Consider the following 15,396-nt stretch of genomic DNA (forward strand, 5'->3'; position numbering starts at 1 on the left):
GTGAGGCGTTCACCTTCCCCTCCAATGCCGCCGAGGTGCGCGTCGCAGCAGAACGTGGGGTTGACAGTCACCCCGACCCTCCCCCTCCCCTTTGTCCTACAGCCTCAAATTCGCCCGCTGGCGGTCGGGGAAGGGGGGGGGGCTGGGGCGGGAATGTGCATGGCCGCAGCTTCGCCTTGGTAACCGTGGCTCAGCCCGGACCAAGAATAGAGTCTAATCCCCGGGGCGCCATACGGGGCGGCGGATGCGCTGACCCTGGTGCTGAGGGGTGACACCGCTCGTGCTGCTGCCGAGAGCGCTGCTCTCCACGGTGCTGAAACTCGGTCCACGCCTACGCGTACCGCGCACCGTGGCCAGGATGAAGATCAACAAACTCGACCAGAGCCAGCAGCATCGGCCTCGGCTGCAGCACCTGGCCAAGGTACGCGACGCACTCGCAGAGTCGAGGGCGCTGTGGGTTTTGGTCGAGCCTTTTGTCGCCGTGATTTGTGTGCCCGGCGGTAACCGTGTTTCTCGCGCTCACGTTCCGGTTGATCCTCACGCAGTCCCTTAACCCAAACGTGGAATTAGTCATTTTAAATATTTACCCAGGGAAGCGTCTCCGAGTCTCGGGACGAGTGTTCAGACGAGCTCTGCGTGGGGTTTGGCTTCGGGTGGCAGGAAACCAGAGAACGCGGAGAAAACCCGCCAAGCTGTGGACAAGGGGCTGCCACTTAACACGACCATCTCCTGGCCACGCCACGAATAAAACGTCGGACAAACCTGGTGGTCACTCGGCCAAAGAACCAGGCTCAAGCCTGCTTGGCTTCTGGGTTGTTGGCAAGGGTGGGACTTAACCATTAAACGAATTCAGTCACTCGCTAACTGGCGGCCAGTCACCTTCCCGTCACTCTTCTATCGCTACCAAGATCCGTTACCATGAACCCGTTGATTCCTCCGCCCATGTTGAGGACTGGGTCTCCCAGACACCGACTGTTTCGTTTCATCTACACTTTGTTCAGTCACCACACTGCGGATCGCAACAACAAACTCACACAGGTCACCTCACTGGGCTTTCTTCTTCCCTCAGACTGCTCCACTTCGAAATTATCTCCTCCGATGATCTTTCCCTAAGCATGACCGTATGAACCTTAGCAACGTTGATAGTGCTGTCTGTTGCTCGCTGCTTGATGTTACGGACCTCTGAACTTGAACAACATTGATAGTATTCTTGGTTCTTTCGGTAAAGTCACGTAGAAGGGAAATAATAAAATAATATATATATATGAAACAATAAAAATTCTCACGACGTTTCGACTGCAACACAAGCAATCGTCATCAGGTGTGAAATCCACAGCAAGGAAATGTAAAAAAAAATTTTTAACAAAAATGTATTGCTGTGGATTTCACACCTGATGATGATTGCTTGTGTTGCAGTCGAAACGTCGTGAGAATTTTATTGTTTTATATTATCTTATTATTTCCCTTCTACGTGACTTTACCGAAAAAAACAAGAATATGAATCCCTGCAGTCACGAAATAAGCTTTAAATCAACATTGATAGTGCCGTGTGTTGCTGGCCGATTGATGTCATGGGCCTGTGGGCCGATACTCAGACACCGTCAACTTCCCCGTGCTTCGTGACGGCCCCCAGGTGGCATGATCAGCGCCACACAGAAGGGTCGTGCAGCCCACTCGGCGTGACACCGGCGGTCTGCGTCACGGAGCTGAGGGCGTTATCCCCTCGCCACTCATAAATCAAGGCGGTCGACATGCCGCCGGGGGCTGGACCCTCGTGAACAAAAGTCTTGAGACTCGGCGAGGCTTCTGCCATGCACACCAAGATCACGATGTTGACGACGATGACGACGATTGTTCGGCCCTGTGGAACGCGGAGTGGAGTTTCTTTCTTTCTAGATTTGAAGTTTTCGTGACTGCAAGGATCCATGCTCTTTGGTTCTTTCGGTAAAGTCACGTAGGTGAAAATAATAAAATAATAAAAATGAAACATAATAAAATAATTCTCACGACGTTTCGGCCACAGCGCAAGCAGCCGTCCTCAGGTGAAGAACAGGTCTGTCATTCAGACGCTGTCTTTCCGACAGACCTGTTCTTCACCTGAACACGGCTGCTTGCGTTGTGGCCGAAACGTCGTGAGAATTATTTTATTATGTTTCATTTTTATTCTTTTATTATGTCCCTTCTACGTGACTTTACCGAAAGAACCAAGAAGATGAATATGGAGTTTCTTTCTCGCTCGAGCGGAGTCGTAGCGCCATGAGCGTGGAAACGCGACGAGCGCCACGCGGATTAGCGCGGTGGGAAGAGGAAGGGGGGGGGGGCAGCTCTGCGTGCTCGAATTGAAAGGGGGGCGAAGTCGTGCAGGGGGTGGGGGGCTGTGGAAACGCAGTTTCTCGAGCTTCAGCACCGCGAATTGGAACGCGAAGATCTCGCGCGCGAACATCACCACGGGCGTGCTCCGGCGTGGCAGCTCGGAGCGCTGGTGACGCGCATGCAGGACTCGGAGCGCGGGGTGCCGATGAGAGACCAGCTGCTCAGCGACACAATCATCCCCGACGCCACCACTGGTCAGGGCACCCCCACGCACACCCCCCCCCCCCAGACTCCCGCCCCCTACCCCCCCCCCTTTCCCCCCCCGTCCCCCCACTGCATCACGTGACGAGGCGCGGGTCCCGCTGTGCGCCGCGTGCAGGACGCGACCTCGTGCAGTGGATGGAGCAGGGGCTGCACGTGACCGCGGACGGTGAGAGCCCCCCCCCCCCGCCAAACCCCCTCAAACCCCCCCTACCCCCACCCCTTATCCCGCCAAACGTTCTCTCCAGGATCGATAAGACGAGTACCACTTTCTGGGGTAACGGACTGTGGTTGTTACTACTGTAATAAAGGTCGTGGAAGCGACTTCTAGAATCCGGTCTTTATTTGTCTTTCGTTCACAACACTCCCGTCTTACTCCTTCACGCTGCTGACAGACAGCGTGAGAGGGAGAGAGACACGCGCGGCCACGTGGCAGCCTGGACCCCGCTCCAGCGTGGCCTCACCCTCCGTTCCAGATCTGACCACGTGTTGTCTGTCTCCACACCTTTCAATACCCGGGTCACGTGGTACCTTTCCACCAATCCTGGTTAACCTCCATGGAATCTTCTAGACTCCATCGTACGTTCCCAGGACCGCGCCCTGACTCGTCCCCCCCATTGGCTGTGGCTAAAGCCAGCAGATCCAATCCTCTACTTACAGATGTCACCTTCCCATTACGTCAGGGCCACGCCCCTAGACTTCCCCCCATTGGCTATGGGCCAGGACCGGTAGAGCCAATCATCGTAACGAGGTGTGATCCATCAACAACCCGGATATATCCTCACATTACACTACGATAGCCCCTGCCAGAGGTATGTAGAATTCCAACCCGCTGTCTCGCGGCTGCTGTTGAAACGGTAGACGAGCATCGCCTCAATGGTCGCTTGAGCAGCAGGGGGTCACCAGGGCCCTGGCTGCGTGCCATGGGGGGTCGGGGGGGGGGGCACGAGGCGACCCCGCTCTGCTCCCTGCAGACGCCCGCAGTAGCTCCAACCCTGAACGCCGTGCTCGCCCTCCTGTGCAACCCGTGGGCAACTTGGGAGCAACTCGAATGCTGCAACCTCCCCCCTACCCCCCCCCCCCCTTCTTCTCCACGCACCTCCCCCTGACCTTACCCGACCTCATCCGCCGGCACGCAAACCCCCCCTCCCACCTTGCCCCCCCACCTTGCCCCCCCCGTAGAGGCGCTGCACCTGAGCTGGCTGTTGGTCGCCTGCGGATTCGTCTATCCGCTCTCCGAGCCGCGCAACCTCGCACTGCGCCCCGATGGCTCCCTCTACCGCTTCCAGGTGACGCCGTGTGGGGGTCACGCTGCGTGGGGGTCACGCTGTGTGTGTGGGGGGGTCACGCTGTGTGTGTGGGGGTCACGCTGTGGGGGTCACGTGTGCTCGTGCTCCTTCTCTCCGCAGGCCCCCTACTTCTGGCCACTTTATTACAGCCAGAGCGAGGACACGGATTACGGTGGGGCTGGGAGGCGACGGGACACCCCCCCACACTCACCATCATCTTATCCCTCCACCCTCTCACCGCCCTCTCTCTCACCCCCTCACACACTCACCGCCTCCACACTGCGTAGCTCCACTCCACTCGCACCCCCACGCTCTTGTCACCCCTCCACACCCCCCCCCCAACACCTCACCCCCCCCCACACCTCACCACTCCCCCCCCCCACAACACCTCACCACTCCTCCCCCCCCCCACAACACCTCACCACTCCTCCCCCCCCCCACAACACCTCACCACTCCCCCCTCCCACACAACACCTCACCGCTCCCCCCCCCCCACAACACCTCACCACTCCCCCCCCCACAACACCTCACCACTCCCCCCCCCCCCACACCTCACCACTCCCCCCCCCCCAACACCTCACCGCTCCCCCCCCCCCCACACCTCACCACTCCCCCCCCCCCCAACACCTCACCGCTCCCCGCCACACCTCACCACTCCCCCCCCCCCACAACACCTCACCGCTCCCCCCCCCCCCCATACCTCACCACTCCCCCCCCCACAACACCTCACCGCTCCCCGCCACACCTCACCACTCCCCCCCCCCACAACACCTCACCACTCCTCCCCCCCCACAACACCTCACCACTCCCCCCCCCCCCCATACCTCACCACTCCCCCCCCACAACACCTCACCGCTCCCCACACCCCCCCACAACACCTCACCACTCCCCCCCCCCCCCACAACACCTCACCACTCCCCCCCCCCCCACAACACCTCACCGCTCCCCACACCCCCCCCCCCCACCTCACCGCTCCCCGTGGCAGCTGTGCTCCTCCGTGTTTCCACAGCGATTTACCTGGCGCGGAAAAACATTCGCAGCAAGGGCGAACTGGACGAATACGAGAAGGTGCGATCAGAACCCGCATCATCATCAGCAGCAGCATCAGCAACATCAGCATCAGCAGCGGCATAATCAGCGTCATCGGCAGTTGCCGTGGCTCCTCACTCGCCCCCCCCCCCGTCCTTCTCTGCCCCCCTCGTCTCCCCCCCCCCCTCACCAGGAGTTGTACTCCACGCTGCACGAGAAGATCAACCACGAGTGGGACTACGTGGTGTGCCAGGCCAAGGAGCAGTACAGGTGAGGGGCGCAGGTGGGGGGGGGGGGGTGCAGGTGAGGGGCCAGGTGAGGGAGAGAGGTGAGGATGATGGAGTGATGATATTGGTGATGTGGTGGGTCTGTCGAGGCGAGGTGCTGGCTGGGTATGTATCCGTGTGTCTGTGTGTGTGTGTCTGTGTCTGTGTGTGTGTGTCTGTGTCTGTGTGTGTGTCTGTGTGTGTGTCTGTGTGTGTCTGTGTGGTTAGGGTGCTCCGCTACGAATCCAGCCACCCGAGTTCGATTCATGCTCACGGCCAACACCAGCGACGATTATCTGAACCATTACCGGGCCTCCCCTAGGTCGACTTAGCCTCAAATAACCACCTGGCGCAGTGTGTACATATCAGCACTGGGCGTGGTGCTGGTCACCACCCACCCCCTTGTGCGATGTGCCGACCTTCATAGGCGCTCGCTAACAGCACTTGCCCCGAGAGCGCGCGGCAGCTACACGGGGTGTCTTTGTCTTTGTTGTGCAGGAGCGGACGCGAGCGGCCCAAAGGCGACCGCGTGGTCCTCGAGTGCCAGGAGCGCGCCCACTGGCTCGTGCGGAGACCCCCGGTAGCCACGCGCGCCGCACGCTGTGGGGGGGGGGGGGGGCGGGCCCCCCACTGAGGGGGGCAGCGCTGGGTGGAGCTGGTTGTCCCGCGTTCATTGATTGTCTTTTTGACCCCCCCCCGCCTCCACATCCCCTGCAGCCCGGTGCCCTGCATGCCCTGGACAGTGGACTCAACCGAGTGATGGAGCCTGGCGCGGAGGAGGTGACGACACCCTGCGCCCAGCGCCCTGCACACCACACCAAGCGCCCTGCACATCACACCAAGTGCCCTGCGCCCTGCACCCCGAACCTCGCACGGTGCACCCTCTCAGTGTCTGTCTCTCGTTTTGCAGAAGCCAACGGTGGAGCAATACCGTCGCCAGGTGAGCTCCACCTCGCGCCACCCCGCTCCACCTTACACCGCTCCACCTCACCCCGCTCCACCCCACCCCGCTCCACCCCGCTCCACCCTACCCCGCTCCACCCTACCCCGCCCCACCCCACCCCACTCCACCCCACCCCGCTCCACCCCGCTCCACCTCACCCCGCTCCACCCCACCCCGCTCCACCCCACCCCGCTCCACCCCACCCTGCTCCACCTCACCTCACTCCACCCCACCCCGCTCCACCCCGCTCCACTCCGCTCCACTCCGCTCCACTCCACCCCGCTCCACCCCACCCCGCTCCACCTCACCCCGCTCCACCCCACCCCGCTCCACCCCGCTCCACCCCACCCCGCTCCACCCCGCTTCACCCCACCCCGCTCCACCCCGCTCCACCCCACCCCGCTCCACCCCACCGCGGGTGATGCGGCTTCACCCCACGCGTGTAAACACTTACGAATGAAGTTGGCCAAACACCCCACGATAGGACCACAGAGCTTGGGCAAGTTGTTGGATGCGCCAGTTTTGGCTGTATGGGACCCCCCCCCTGCCTCCCTCCCCCCTGCCTCCCCCCCCCCTGCGCAACGGCGGCGCGCTATACTAATTCCCCAGCGGCGCCTGGATGTGCCCTCGGCACGAATGACGGCGAAATTTCCCCAAAAAAACACCACACGTACATCACAAGCAACACGTGGCACACGAACTCTACGCGTGCGTCCCGTACACGGCGATGTCGTCGTTTTGTGTTCAGCGTGTTGTCCTTCCCCCGCACCTCCACACACGCAGCGTTGGCTACGTACGGCGAGAAAGAAGTTCAGTGTGCATGCAATTCACGTTGCTGTGGGGCGGCGGGGGGTTCGTGTTGCTGACCTGGCCGTGAACCGTGTCCCCCAGGTCATGTACTACCAGCAGGCAGCACTGCGCTCTCGCACCAAGACCTCCGTCTCCCTCGGGAGGTGAGGCCTGATACGAAGTGGGGGGGGGGGGGGGTGTGGGGGGTGCGAGGGGCGGGGGGACGCTAACCCATAACACTTCCCCCCCCCCCCCCCCCCCCTTAGTCTGTTGAAGTTCTCGGAGTCGTTCAGCGTGTACGACCCCCTACTCACCACGTGTCTCCCCAGCAACCCCTGGGTAACGGACGACACCATGTGCTGGACCCTCAACTCCCCCAGGTGACACTGCTAAAGGGGCGACATCACCCTGACCCTAACCATGGCCATAGCCATAGGCCTGACCCTTCACCTACAGCTCATCACATTCGTCAATAACACTTGGTGCAAGATCATTTTATACGCGCAATAAAGAAGGGTCATTGCTCGAAACGTCGCCTATTAATTATATATACGTTTTTCTGTCAAGGCTGCAGTGTTATTGATGGACGTGTTGAGTGTGTTGGTTTGTTAAGTGGACTTGCGCGCCACTGCCAACGCAGCAGCAGCAGCAGCACGATATCGTGTCACATGAACACTCGCTCTGACCCCAACACTCATACTAGCCCCGCATACGTGATGTCTGTGTGTTGTGTACGCGTGGCATGTGTTGCGTACACGTGTTGTGTTTGCGTGGTTTGTGGTGTATACACGTGGCGTGTACGCGTGGAGTGTACGTGTGGTGTGTACGTGTGGTGTGTACACGTGGTGTGTGGTGTGCACACGTGGTGTGTGTACGTTGTGTGGTGTGTACGTGTGGTGTGTACGTGTGGTGTGTACACGTGGCGTGTATACGTGGTGTGTGGTGTGTACACGTGGTGTGTGGTGTGTGCACGTCGTGTGTGTACGTGCTGTGTGGTGTGTACACGTGTTGTACGTGCTGTGTTGTGTGTACGTGGCGTGTGGCGTGTACACGTGCTGTGTGTTGTGTGTACGTGCTGTGTGGTGTGTACACGTGTTGTACGTGCTGTGTTGTGTGTACGTGGCGTGTGGCGTGTACACGTGCTGTGTTGTGTGGTGTGTACACGTGTTGTGTACACGTGCTGTGTGGTGTGTACACGTGCTGTGTGGTGTGTACACGTGTTGTGTACGTGCTGTGTGGTGTGTACACGTGGTGTGTACACGTGTTGTACGTGCTATGTGGTGTGTACACGTGTGGTGTGTACGTGGTGTGTGGCGTGTACACGTGCTGTGTACACGTGTGGTGTGTACGTGGCGTGTGGTGTGTACACGTGTTGTGTGTACACGTGCTGTGTGGCGTGTACACGTGCTGTGTACACGTGTGGTGTGTACACGTGTGGTGTGTACACGTGTGGTGTGTACACGTGCTGTGTGGCGTGTACACGTCCTGTGCTCAGCGTGGAGGTGCCCACGCGGCTGCGTGTGGAGCGGTGGGCGTTCTCGTTCCGGGAGCTGCTCCGTGACCCGCGGGGCCGACGCGAGTTCCAGGCCTTCCTCAAGAAAGAGTTCAGCGGTGCGGGGGGGGGGGTTGAGGGGGGCGGAGGTGGGGGGGTGGGGACAAAGGTGGTGGGGGGGGGGCGGAGGTGGTTTGGGGGCAGAGATGGGGGGGGCGGAGGTGGGGGGAGACTGCCCCCCACATGGCCTCTGCATAGCGGTTGGCACAGCGCAACCCTCGACTGTGTGTGAAGAATGAATCTCAGACGAAGCTCTGTGACATCCGCTTCCGCGGCGCGCTTTCACACACGGAGCGAGGCCGGCACTGCTCTGCGAGGTTGTTGCCCGGATGCTCCATCACGTGACGGCGATAGCAACATCGGGGATACGTCTTCTTGGTTCTTTCGGTAAAGTCACGTAGAAGGGAAATTATAAAATAATAAAAATAAAACATAATACGTCCTCAGGTGAAGAACACCTGAGGACGGAAACGTCGTGAGAATTATTTTATTATGTTTAATTTTCATTATTTTATTATTTCCCTTCTACGTGACTTTACCGAAAGAACCAAGAAGATGAATCCCTGCAGTCACGAAAGCTTTAAATCGAAAAAATCGGGGATACGTGTTGGGGGCGGGGGGGGTGATGTATGCGATGTTGTGTAATGTGCGATGTTGTGTAATGTGTGATGTTTGCGATGGCGCAGGGGAGAATCTTGCATTCTGGGAAGCCTGTGAGGACCTGAAGCATGGGGATCAGAGCAAAGCGAAGGAGAAGGCGGAGGAGATTTACAAGTGAGTGGCGGTGGGGGTCGGGTGCGTCTCTCTCGCCTCTCACTTACCTCTCCCGCTCTCTCATTCCAACTCACGCTGGGGAGCCGGAAAGGCACCCTCGTGTTCACCTTCTGAAACGCTCGCTCGTCACCGTGGCGTGCGCGATGACACCACAACCACGTGACTTTTTTCTTTTGTGTTGTGTGCGGTGCTTTCAGCACCACAGCACGTGGATTTGTAACGATATGTAACGTTTGTTTTCTTTTTTCGTTTGCTGGTGACTGTTTTTCATATTGGAATCGCCTCCGGTGCTTTTGCTGCTGGCGGCAATAAAAGTTGTTTAAAAGTCAAGTCTCATTCCAACTCTCATCCCTCTGCCTCTCTCTCTCCCTCACTCTCTCATCTCTCCCCCCACCTGCTCCCCCAGGCTGTTCCTGGCGCAGGGAGCGCGTCGTTGGATCAATATCGACGGGAAGACCATGGACATCACGGTGCGCGGCCTCCAGTGCCCGCACCGCTACGTGCTGGACGCCGCGCAGACGCACATCTACATGCTCATGAAGAAGGTGGGGGGAAGCGGGTGGGGGGGGCGAGTGGCATGGCGAGGGTTTGGTGGCGGTGACATCACCGCGGAGCTTGTGCCAGGCTAGGTGCACGTTGATGCTACGTGAAGTGTCGAACGCCGGCTGGCAGGAGGTCACGGGGCAGACCCAGGTGCCATGGGTCGGCTGACTGAAATGACTGGCAGATGCACCACCTGTGCCCCTACTGTGCCAACTACAGCACAGCCGAGGGCAGCCACGTTTTCAGTTCTCGGTGTAAACTCGGACTTGTTTCTCAGGCACCCAGGCCCGATCAGCACTGCACAGTACCAGTGCAACGCCGGTACCACAGCTAAGGTGCAAATCAATTCCTGTCCCAGACACACCGACGCCAGGACTGCCTCGGACGGTCTGGGGTCAGATCTAGACAAAGTGGCAACCCAAGAATTGGCCAAGACCATCATTTGCACGCATAGTCACTTTAAGATGTTTTCTTGTTAATGGTTTTGTTTGTTGCGGTTGCCCCCGATTCAAGAGCCGAATGGCTCACAGGGCTATACCAAATAAATGAAATGAAAACTCAAAACTGCACGGGGCTTCATAAAATGAGCACCGCCTTTGTGGGTTGAACAGTGGATGTCTGGGTAAAAACGTGACTTCTCCTCTTGACCTTGACCCTGACCCCTGCTTCCAGGACACCTTCTACCGCTACCTCAAGTCGGACCTCTATAAGAGTCTCCTCGCCAAGGCCGTGATGCCGCGTGAGACCGACAAGAAGTGAGAACCCTCCCCCGCTCCAACCCCCCTCCCAGGGGGATGCCCCCCCCGCCCGCCACCCCCGAGATGGGAAGGGACTGTGCACGCGAGAGGTAAGCGGTGATCACACCGCGACCTGCGTGCCCGTTACTGCACGAGCGGAGGAGGGGCGGAGAAGGATCGGATCTGCAAGCAGGGAGGCACGCAAATCAGGCGCAAATCTTCTGGGACGGACACGGAATAGGGGACGAGGGAAGGATAAAATACTCGTCGATGGCAATTCATCAGACACTTGGACGTGCAACGATCACGTGCTTACATGGCGATGACTTTTCTCCCCCTCTCTTCTACCCCCCCCCCACCTTAGTACCCGCTTCCCACGCCACGCGAGCCCCAGCCCAGTGGCGCTGCGTGCGGCCGAGGAGGAGGAGGCACGGAAGGCCACGGCAGCGGTGCCGCAGATGGACCTCACACAGGTCATGAGCAAACTGGACAAGCGAAACCAGCCTGCCAAGTGACACGCACGCAGCACAAACAGGCAGCACACACACCACTACTGAACCCCGCACACACATGTTGTAGACAAATGCCTCGCACACAAAAACAATCGCTATTCTCAACAAAGTGGCAGTGACGTTACTTCCTCATTTATCAGGCTAGGTGCACTTTGAGGCCATGTGGAGTGTGGTATGAATTAACGGAGTCAGATGACTGGCAGATGCACCAATTGTGCTTTCTCCTGAGCCACCTCGTTGTATTTTATCCACCCGGTGCTCCGCTCGTTGTTGTGAGCGTCACTCTTCCGCCCTCCGCTGTTGCTGGAGAGCGACTGTTTCCAGCTGCCCAGTAGCGTCCTTCACGAGCCTCCACCACAAGGGCCGATCTTGACACCGCTGGTACCAGTTATCGGCAAGTCCACTTAGCTCCATATCCTCCTGTACCACATCACTCCCATGCCACACCCATTTATTCCCCTCTGTCTGGCCAGTGAAAAGCTGCTCGGGCACGTGGTGGCTGGGCATGTGACCTACACAGTGAAATATCATGGTTTTGGTTTTCATGAGCCCTCCTGCAAAGAATGAAATGGATCGTAGGCACGACAGCCTGGATGTTTTAATCCGGCACAGGTGTTCCTTAAAAGGGTCCACGTTTTGCAAGCATACACACATGGATGGGGCATCATTGTCGCCGGAGAAGACCCAACATTTAATGTGGAGCGACAGGCCAGGTAGTTTCCGCACAGCGTCACGCAGCCAATAAAACAAGATTACGCTGCTCGACTTGAGTTGGAGTGAGACCTCCGCTGCCAAGTTGGAGCTGTCACGAGCATTCTGGCCAGGCAATCAAACCCCTCAATCCTTCTCTGCCATTACCCTAGTACTGGTGGCGAATTTACGGGGGTGGGTGTTGTGTGACATAGAATAAACCGAGACGAGTGCTCTGTTGTCAGGACTGATGGAAAGGTGGCACGCTCCAACTACAGTAGCAGAACTCGTGAAAGCGAACAGCGGTAACCTGCTCATCAGCATTGCAGATTTGGTTGACCAAACAGGACCCTGCGGGGTGGGCTGGTAGGAATAATACTAATACCGGTACAGGGATATCGACCGCACACACACGCACACGCGCACACACGCGCATAAACGTACACACGCACACACACACGCACACACACCGCACGCACACACACATACATGCACGCACGCACACGTAATGAAGTTGTGTTGCTATGCTTCCAGTTCGCCGTGAATAACGATCCGAAGCCCAATAGCGCCCATTCATCACGCCGCTCGAGTGGGCCGGACACGCACACACGCACGCACACACACGCACACACGCAAACACACACGCACACACACACGCGCAGGGGGAGCGGGCGGCCATCTTGTCGGACGGACGGACGGACAAACGGACGCGGACGGGCGGACGGACGGACAAACGGTCGGACGATATAATCTATTGGTGGTCTGGTCCACTTCGTTCCTACCAGTATAAGGAGCAATCCCTCTAGCGCACAAAGGCATCGATCAAGCTGCCACTGTATCTGCAGAAATTCCACTGGCACAGCCATAGAAAACTCCTTGAACTGGTCAAACAAAGGTACTGGATTCAAGCAGCGCGCTGGCAAGGTCGTGGAGACCCAGTGTGGTGGTCTCAGGCCAGGGCGGTCCTGCACAGACACCGGATTCTCTGTCTGCTACAGAAGAGGAGCTTCAGTCGGACATACAAAGATAAAGATCCCCCTTATAGCCGAAACAGACTGTAGGGGCAAGTGCTGTTAGCGAGCACCTACATACAAGCATAATTACACACACACACAGAATTGCACACACACACAGAATTACACACACGCACGTACACACACACATATACATAACGACACAGGTACACACACGACCACCGTTGGCATGTTTAGAAGGCACAGGATGTCCCGAGGTATCGGTACATCTTTCCCGTGTGAACACGGAGCCATCCTGCTGCCTGCGCTTGCTATGATCCATCCGCTGTTTCTGTGCGTGGTTCGCTGGTTCGCTGTTATCATTCACGCTTGTTGTGTCGCGCGCCGAGCTTGGTCAACCACACCGCCCAGTCGGTCAAAAGTGTTCTTCGCAAATAACCGCGTCTCGTCATCACCGCCGCTCACCACACGAGGGGGCACTGCACGTCCAAGTATCCCCCGCTCTGCATGCCCCACTGCCCCCCCCCCCGCAATGCCCCCCACTGCCCCCCACACTCCCCCTGCATGCTCCACTGCTACCCTCTGCATGCCCAAGTGGAACCCAAATCGGCTTGCCCCACTACCCCCCTCTGCACGTTCCACTGCCCCTCCCCTCCGCAATGCCCCCACTACCCCCCTCCGCATGCCCCACTGCCCCCCTCTGCATGCCCAAGTGGACCCCAAATCGGCATGCCCCACTACCCCCCTCCGCATGCCCCACTGCCCCCCTGCATGCCCAAGTGGACCCCACATCGGCATGCCCCCCCCCCTCCATGCCCTCTGCGAATGCCGTCACCGTCCGCTCTCCGCGTGGGGGGGGGTCCTGCCCCCCGCTGAGCCCGTGTCTCCCCCGCACAGGCTTCGAGCTCCCCGTGCCGCGCCGGGGTTTACACGGGCGGGGGGGCGCCCTCATCCCTGCGGCCCCCCTCCCGCGTGCCCCCCCCCGGCATCCGACTCGCGCGGAGCCTCTCCTCCACAACGAGCAGCGTGGCCCCCTCCTCCCCAGCTCCTCCTCCTCCTCGCGCTGCTCCCGGTTCCTCCGGCTCCTGACCCCCCCAACTCTTGACCCCGACCTCGCACCACCCCCCCCCCCCTGACCCAACCCATCGGCTCTGACCGTGAGCGCTGAGAGTCACCCTCTCGCGAGCCCCCCTCCCTCTCCTCTTGCGCTTGTGTCTGCCCCCCACCCCCATCCACCCTCTCCCTCGTGACCCCCCCTCCTCCCCTGGTGAAGAGGTGATTACGGATAGATGTGAATAGAGTGAATAGAGCGTGAGTAGCGTGTGAGTAGCGTGGGTAGTGGGTTCTGAATTAGGGGGGTTGTAAATAGAGGGGCGTGAATAGAGGAATGCGATTATAGGGCTGTGAATAGAGATTAGTGTAGGGGTGAATAGATGAGCGTGAATAGATGAGCGTGAATAGAGAGGGGTGTGTAGAGAGAGAAGGCGGAGTCCAGGAGGTGTTTCGAGTCGTGGCAATAAAGGCTTGTGAACAGACGAACGTTCGGTGTCGGTCTTGATTCGTGATGGTGTTAGGGGAGGTCGCGTTGGCTGGGTCACGTAGCCCGCATGCCCAAGCAGCTTGTGTTTGGCCCGGTAGAGTTTGGATAAAGGGGCAACGGCCCGGGCTGGAAAAGATGCGGTTACTGGAGTTTCAAGTTTTCAAGTTTCATTTATTAGGTAGAGCCCTGTGAGCCATACGGCTCTTGAGTCGGGTGCAACCGCAACAAACAAAATATGAACACAGAACATCCGAAAGCGATGACGCGTAACAGAAACATCCTGGAATAAACCAGCAAATATCTCCCCCCCAAAAAAAATATTAAAACGCTGTGTGAAAAAATCACAATGTGGTGCAAGCCAACAACAACAACCATACGACAATTTAGATTAACCATATGTTTTCAAATCACCAAAATAAAGCTATACAAACAATGTAACAACAGTAATCATAGGAACTGTGATTTAAATTGAACAATAAACGATACACATAACACGTATGACCAAACTTGCAGCCATAGCTGGCAGCATGACACTCCCAGTGTATGATCGAGGATGTGGAGCTGAGCGGACTTGCCGAAGACGAGCAACCAGCCGGTGCCAAGATCGGCCTCTATGGAGGAGAGGCTCGTGAAGGACGCTGCTGCTGCTGCTACTGTGCAGCTGGGAGGCAGTCGCCCTCCAGCAACAGGGCGAGAGGAGCGACGCTCACAACAACGAGCGGAGTACCGGGCGGGTAAAACGCACAGTGAGGGCGTGGGTGGGGGTCACAGGAGGTCTATCTGCCAAGTCGTCTCAGTGGTGGACCCCATGGCACCTCTGGGTCTGTGCCGTGATCTCTCGCCAACAGCCTCCAGACTTCCACGCTCCACGTGGCCCCGTTGCCCCGGGCAACAAGCATCGTTGTGACGTCATCGCCACCAAGTGGTGTGGATGTCCGCGTGACGTCACGACAGTCCGCGGTCCAATCGAACAAATGACGCGCAGAGGGGTGTCGCCGTCCCCCCACACACCGCCCGCGATGCTGCGTGCGTGACGTCACGTAGGTGCGTGACGTCGTTTCGCGGGCGAGAGAACACGACGTCACCGCGTTAATGGCGTCACCGCGGGCGTCAATGGCGTCGCCGCGGGCGTTAATGACGTCGCCGCGGGCGTCAATGACGTCACCGCGGGCGTGAATGACGTA

The 15,396-nt window shown here is 58.5% G+C and overlaps 1 protein-coding gene across 1 annotated transcript; it reads left to right on the forward strand.

Annotated features, from left to right (window-relative positions):
- The first annotated feature begins 336 nt into the window (after positions 1 to 336).
- On the forward strand, positions 337 to 13,761 carry LOC144730208 (regulator of G-protein signaling 9-like). Its single transcript, XM_078610824.1, has 18 exons — positions 337 to 421; positions 2,471 to 2,567; positions 2,693 to 2,743; positions 3,757 to 3,863; positions 3,984 to 4,035; positions 4,873 to 4,931; positions 5,086 to 5,162; positions 5,657 to 5,738; positions 5,876 to 5,938; positions 6,069 to 6,098; positions 6,993 to 7,054; positions 7,157 to 7,270; positions 8,386 to 8,501; positions 9,129 to 9,216; positions 9,623 to 9,761; positions 10,432 to 10,514; positions 10,861 to 10,969; positions 13,570 to 13,761. Exons 1-18 carry the CDS (start codon positions 359 to 361, stop codon positions 13,759 to 13,761), a joined length of 1,584 nt encoding a protein of 527 aa, XP_078466950.1. The 5' UTR covers positions 337 to 358.
- Positions 13,762 to 15,396: the final 1,635 nt, after the last annotated feature.

Source organism: Lampetra planeri, chromosome 35 (genome assembly GCF_965212315.1).
Source record: "Lampetra planeri chromosome 35, kcLamPlan1.2.h2, whole genome shotgun sequence".
NCBI classification, from domain to species: Eukaryota; Metazoa; Chordata; class Hyperoartia; order Petromyzontiformes; family Petromyzontidae; genus Lampetra; species Lampetra planeri.

Bases quoted from the DNA above. Each gene is read 5' to 3' on its own strand.
- LOC144730208 (XM_078610824.1), top strand. From the start codon at position 359: ATGAAGATCAACAAACTCGACCAGAGCCAGCAGCATCGGCCTCGGCTG. The intron at 4,932-5,085 runs GTGCGATCAGAA...CCCCCTCACCAG, and splicing joins AACTGGACGAATACGAGAAG to GAGTTGTACTCCACGCTGCA. The intron at 5,163-5,656 runs GTGAGGGGCGCA...TTTGTTGTGCAG, and splicing joins CAGGCCAAGGAGCAGTACAG to GAGCGGACGCGAGCGGCCCA.